The sequence below is a fragment of the Vicia villosa genome, linkage group LG5 (genome assembly GCF_029867415.1).
Source record: "Vicia villosa cultivar HV-30 ecotype Madison, WI linkage group LG5, Vvil1.0, whole genome shotgun sequence".
Classification (NCBI taxonomy): Eukaryota; Viridiplantae; Streptophyta; class Magnoliopsida; order Fabales; family Fabaceae; genus Vicia; species Vicia villosa.
Genome location: NC_081184.1, coordinates 132,993,538 through 133,000,287, shown reverse-complemented (window position 1 = coordinate 133,000,287; position 6,750 = coordinate 132,993,538). Strand labels below are relative to the sequence as shown.

General features: G+C 28.3%; 1 protein-coding gene across 1 annotated transcript; it reads left to right on the top strand.

Annotated features, from left to right (window-relative positions):
• Positions 1–304: 304 nt before the first annotated feature.
• Positions 305–5,885, top strand: LOC131605483 (uncharacterized RING finger protein YBR062C-like). The gene is made up of 2 exons (XM_058877831.1): positions 305–515; positions 5,440–5,885. The coding sequence occupies exons 1-2, from the start codon at positions 305–307 to the stop codon at positions 5,883–5,885; spliced, it is 657 nt and encodes a 218-aa protein (XP_058733814.1).
• The last annotated feature ends 865 nt before the right edge of the window (positions 5,886–6,750 follow it).

Sequence of the window (6,750 nt, the reverse complement as noted above, 5' to 3'; positions counted from 1 at the left end):
CAATGGTCATTATATCCTTTATACAAAATCAAAAGATGACCGTAGTACAATGCAAAATAGTGGGATTATGGTTGAAGCCGAATCGATGTATTTCCCTAGTTCGAAAGATAAGAACCCTGTATTAGCAACTACCGCATTTTATGGTGTCATTGATAAGATTTGAGAGATTTATTATGTTATTTTTAAAGTGACTTTATTTAAATGCAAGTGGATTCCCAATAATAGTAATTGTGTATACATTGATAACTTAGGATTCGTCCAGGTCGACCTTGACAAGGCATATTTTATGACCGAACCTTTCATCATGGCTTCCCAAGCAAAACAAGTTTTCTATGTTATCGACCCGTCAAATATATCGGGGAAATGGTCAACCGTTCTCCCAGGAAAACACATTCCTATTAGTGATGAAATTCTTGATATTCCGTCCACACCTTCTTACACAACACAAGTTCCTACCTCATATGATGAAGTTGATGGAGATGTTGTCCATGCTATTCAAATCGATTATAAAGAAGGCAATTGAGAAAATTAACAAGTACATAATTTATTATTTATTCATAATATATTCATGTATCTTATATTTTCCAAGTATTTTTACTAACAAGTATAATTATTTGAAATTGTAGGTCTTTAGAGTCAAGACACCAAGAGACAAGACACCAAAAACACCAAGTTACAATTATGTGATGTTATGTAATGCGTAAACTGTAGATTGTTTGTTCTAGTACAATTGAATGAGATACAATTATGTGATATTATAAATATGATTCTATTAACATTATTCATATAACTTTATCACAAATGTGAGTTTTATTTTCTACAATGATATGGTGAACAATAACGCATGAGCCCGCATTGTTATATATCTTTCCCAACCGTTATTAATTGGGTTTTCCGAAGTGGTGTTTTCATCCAAAATTATTGGGAAAGTGTGAGGCGAGTATAGTCACAATTCTTTGGCGAAAGACAAGTCTTCAGACAGTGAGCTCTACAACAATGTCCTATTACTTGAAGAGGAAGAGGCCTATGCCCAATCACTCCTTTTTCATCCACCATAGAAATGAACCAAACTCGTTTTAATTATAGAATTTTGATTTGGAAGACAAGTACTCTAACATTGAGCCAGACGATAATGTCCAAGTACTCGAAGAAAGAAGAGGCATACGCACAATCATTTCCTTTTTCATTCCATTTATTTGAGAAAAGTATTTTGAAAAGACGACTTGACGTTGGATCAAGTGTTTGATTATGAAATTATTTGAATAAACGGAGAAAAGGTACTTGACGTTTGATCAAGCACTTGCATTTGATTAAATTTGATTGGAAAGTATCTCGGTGCTGGATCAAACATTTTTATCTTGAAAGAAAATTTTAGAGGTCAAGTTGTTGATTAACTTAATTAAGCATACAAACCTAAAAGAATCAAAACAAAGTAGTGCGAGGAGTTACAATCAAGGGATGGTGGTACACTTGACAATGGGGATAAAATGAAGCACATAGTAACTAAACAAATGGATGATGGTTAAGTATCAAAATTAATCGATTAAAATTATTAAAATTAATTAATTAGGTTAATTTAAATTAATTATCAAGAATAATCAATTGAAAATTAATTCAATGTTTAATCAACAAAATTTTAATAACTAAAAAAAGATTAATGATTTATCGAAATAAAATAGTAACTAGAAAGGGAGGGGTGCGAATTGAAATGAAGGGTTACAAAAAAGAATTGAATAAAGCTCATGCAAACTAAGGGCCCGTTTGTTTTGGCTTTTTTTTAAAAAATGATTTTTATAGTGTTACTAAATTTTGTGAAAAAAATTTTTACAAAGAAATTTTTTATAAAAGTTTCAAATGAAAAATTTGTTTGAATAGTTATTCTTAAAATGTGATTTTAGGTATTTCATCTATTTATGGGAAAAATTTTAGATATCAAAATTTCAAAAAGTCACTTAATTTTGAAGCTATTTCAAATAGATTTTCATAAAAATTATTTTTGAAATACAACTATTTGAAAAAATTATGATTTTGACTAAGTTTTGGTCTTCAATTATGTATGTTTATGTTATAAGATGTCAAAATTAGTGTTTCATTTTAGAAAAAACGAATATAAAAAAACTTGTAATATTTTGAGAAACGATTTTAGAAAATCTATTTTAAAAAATATAAAGAAAAAATCCATTTTTTTAAAGCTGAAACAAACTGGCCCTAAGCCCAAGTTACCAAAACATTAACCCTAATTTGGAAGATCATAAAATCTTAAAAGAAAAAAATGGCTAATAAAAAATAAATAAAAGCATTAACCCTTTATAAAATGTAAATGTAAGGTTGAGATGCTATGTAATGAGATGAACTTAATTTTGTTTTGTGTTTGTTTTTAATTTGAATATAATGTTTGTTATGAAATTTTGAATTTATAATGAAAATTGTGTGAATTGTGAAATTTGTCTACTGCAAGCAAAACATGAATGGTTGTGGAGTGTAATGTGGTACCAACAAATGCAAAAACTCATGGCTCAAAAATGGCGCTAAAAGATGGCTTGAGTAAAATAGTTAAAACAATGGCTTCAAAATATCTTGTAAAGTAACTTGAAATATGGTTTACAAACTTGACAAGAAATAGCATAAAAATGGCTTAAAAAGTGACTTGAGGATGTCTTGAAAAAATGGCTTTTGAAAAAAGAATTTTTGCTAATATTTTTTAAATTGAATTTCAAAATTCAACTAAAATCAAATGGCTAACCAAATTCAAATTGAATAAAGAAATTCAAAACAAGGTTGACATTGGCTTTGTGGCCTTGCATTTACCTTCTTTATTTTTAATGTCAAATGACCAAAATGATGTTATGCATTAGATGAATGTAAAGGGTAAGGGGCAAAAAGAGAGATATGACAGGTGCCCCTAATTAAATATATTTAATCAAAGTATATGAAGAAAGTCATTCTTTGTATAGTCGCAGTGAGAGAAAATTAAATATTTTAGTAGTCAATTTTTGTCCTTTGATGCAATGTCATGCTATGCTATGAATGAACTATTTTTTTCCTTTTTTACTGGGGTATGATATGAGAAAAAGACTTTGTGGAAATTATAGTAAATACTCGTAATAGAAATTTTATTGAGGATTGAATGAGGTAGAAAGACTTGTTGGGGAAAACAAGATATTTCTAGAGATCTGTCTGAATGACAAGAAATATCCAACGAAACTTAGAATAAGAGGGACATACCTTAGAAAGATATGATGGATATGCTAGACAAGCATTAGACGCAAAAGAGAAACCCACTCTAGAAAATGCATCAGAAACATCTAGAAAAGAATTACATGTGGAATTAGACCAAATCTAAAGATACGTCAAAGACATTTAGGAAAGTATTGAATGGTTACATCATTGGAGATTACATTAAGAACATCGAGAAAAGCATTGAATAAAAAGGAACAATATGAAGATACATCAATGACTTTCAAAAAAGTATTGAATGTAACAACTTTGGAAAAACACATAAAAAACCTCCAGAAAAGCATTGGATGAACAAGAAACACATCAAGAGATACATCAAAATAATTCAGAAAAGCATTGAATGTAATAACTTTGAAAAATACATTAGAAACATCAAAAAAAGCATTGGATGGTAAAGATACCGATCTAAAGATACATCAGGGACATTAAGGAAATAATTGAATGTAACAACCTCTGAAAAATACATTAGAAACACCAAGAAAAGAATTGCATGAATAGGGAATCCAAACTAAAGATACATCAGAGACATTCAGAAAAGCATTGAATGTATCAAACTCTAGGAAATGCATTAGAAACATCCATAAAAGCCATGGAAGGACAAGAAACAATATGAAGATACATCAGAGACATTCGGAAAAGCATTGAATGCAATTTTTTTGGAAAATACATTAGAAGCATCTAGAAAAGTATCGGATGGAAAAGGAGTCCAAACTTTGGGGAAACATTAACATCTAGAAAGGAAAAAAAAGGAAAAAGTTAAGACACAGTGATATTCTTTAACCACAGTGGCTTTATTATATTATCCATTAAAAGACTAATTATCTATAACACCCTGATGCAGTGGCATTGGTTATTGTGAAACTACTTTCATAACACCCGGTGTAGATGCTCTTAATAGCCACTAATCTAATCACTAGCCACCATCAATTTGACCACTACAAATTATCATTGTCATCGTTGTTGACCACCACTCTTATTATTAGTTTTAACCATTCATTCACTCATCCATTTCCGATCATCAATATAACCATCATTAACCATGATTGAGCTCATTGACAATCACCACCTTACCATCACTTCGAATATAAAAAACCATCACTTGACCATTGTTGATCACCGTATTATCCACCTTTGATTACTAATTCAACCACTATCGACTACCACTTTCACTATATTTTTTACAACTACCACTATGTTCAGTTTCAGTTACCTCTCTACTAACCAATAACTGACAACCACCACTTTCTACTATTATTATTATTATTATTATTATTATTATTATTATTATTATTATTATTATTATTATTATTATGAGGAAGGTTATATTTACTCCAGGAGTAAGTTATTATAACTTACTCCAAATCTAGACCATTGATTCTTCTCAATCTAATGGTTAAAAATAATAAGTAATAGTTTTCTCTCTCCACATTTAATTACTTATTATTTTTAACCACTAGATTGAGAAGAATCAATGGTCTAGATTTGGAGTAAGTTATAATAACTTACTCCTGCAGTAAATATAACCCTCCTCTATTATTATTATTATTATTATTATTATTATTATTATTATTATTATTATTATTATTATTATTATTATTATTATTATTATTATTTTTTTTTTTTTTGATAAATTCAACCACTAATCTTTAAATTACTATTAAATAAATACTATATATTTATAATATATATTTAAAATTTTCAAATTAACTTTAATTTTTAAAATTTTAAAATTGAAACTATTTATAACTTTTAAAATTTTAAAACAGAAAGTAGAAAATCAGTCTCATTTGTGCCTAAAATAAAGACTATTTTGTTCATCGACAAAAGATAGTTTAAGAATTTGAAAATAATCTGTAACAAAAAGTTGAGAATAACCTTATATTTGAGAATTGATATTTTTTCTTTGAATTTGAATATATACTATTTAGGAAACAACCGTTAAGAAAAATAAGGAATATATTTCGGGTGGAAATATAATTTTTGAACAAATAAAATTCCTTCAAAGCTCACTTATAAATTATAAATTACAAAGTGAAAGGCCATTGTTTTACTAAAACCCCATTCATTCACCCAAAAAAAATTTCATTGATTTAAATCTCTTTATTCACTAATAGAATATGGCTTCGGAATTAGTATTAGAATTTTTTATGTTTTTGCCATTAATCTTATTATTTCTATGTCTAATGTGTGATGTATGTGTAGAAAAAGATTTAAACAGGACACTCGCGGAAGAATTCAGGCGAAATCAATCTGAAATTTTAAGAAATCAAAATACTCGATCTAGCATGAATCATGAAAGACAAGAAGTCAGAATTCTCATAAGGAATCAACATGAAATTATAAGAAATCAAAATGCTCGAGCTAGCATGAATCATGATAGACGAGGAGCCGGAGTTGAAGTTTCGTTTAATAGAAGAGCAGAGAATGCTAGACGTGTGATAAAAGAGCTTCCAGTCCTTAAAACTTTTAAAGGAGATGATGGAACTGCGAACTGTCCGATTTGCATGGAAGAATTTAAAAAAGGAGAGTTGATTCAACCTTTTGGTTTGTGTGCTCATGAATTTCATTCATCATGTCTCAATTCTTGGTTACATGGAGGGAAAACAACTTGTCCAATTTGTCGCCAAGATTTGTTAAGTAATGTATGAATTGATGGATCAATGTTATGGAAATTAAGTTAATTTATTGTGTTTTTGCTATTTTCTTACCCTAATCAAATGTGCGCTTTAGCCTAAACTACAGAAAGGTCTTACCCTATTTTCAATTATTATGGTTTATAAGTAGACCTACTTTGTATAGTATCATATTTGTATTTGTGCTAGAGTTTGTTACTAGATCCCTTATCTTATGGCATTTATATAGCCTAAGGTTAGTCAATGATATGAAAAAGGAATTGGAAAATAAGTTAAATTTATTGAAACAAAAAGAAATTAGAAATTTTATAAAATTTGAACATTTTTTTTTAAAATTATTTATATAGAAAATTTAAAATCTGATTCAACACAATAATTGTTAATTATTAGCGGAAATTCAAACAAGAAACTTTATGAAATATATTCACAGGAGTTAAATTTTGTTATTAATATTATAAATGTTTTTAGATCATTTAGAATTGTAGATTTGAATGAAACCTGCACTTGCAGGAGTTGTATCATGTATGAATGGAGCGAATTTATACAAAGCATTATATGCAAGATACATAAGTGTGTTTCTGTTGATTAAAACTTTTTATGAGAAAAATGTTTCTGTTGATTAAAACTTTTTATGAGTAAAATTTAGAGAGGTAAAGGGAGATATCCTTAGAATTCATTATTTTAAAAATTACAAGACTTTTGAGATATTTAAATAGATTGAAAAACACTATTAAGCATACATTGGACTTGAATTTGTTCGGTTTAAATATTGACGGAAAGATACATTAGGAAAAACGTATAAACATTTTATATTTGTGTAATTCATATATTGAATGGGGATGACATTGAAAAAAACTTGAATAAAAAATAAAAGATATTC

Coding starts and splice junctions, on each gene's coding strand:
- LOC131605483 (XM_058877831.1), top strand. CDS start 305: ATGGCTTCCCAAGCAAAACAAGTTTTCTATGTTATCGACCCGTCAAAT. Junction 516..5,439: donor TCAAATCGATTATAAAGAAG/GCAATTGAGAAA, acceptor ATGTATGTGTAG/AAAAAGATTTAAACAGGACA.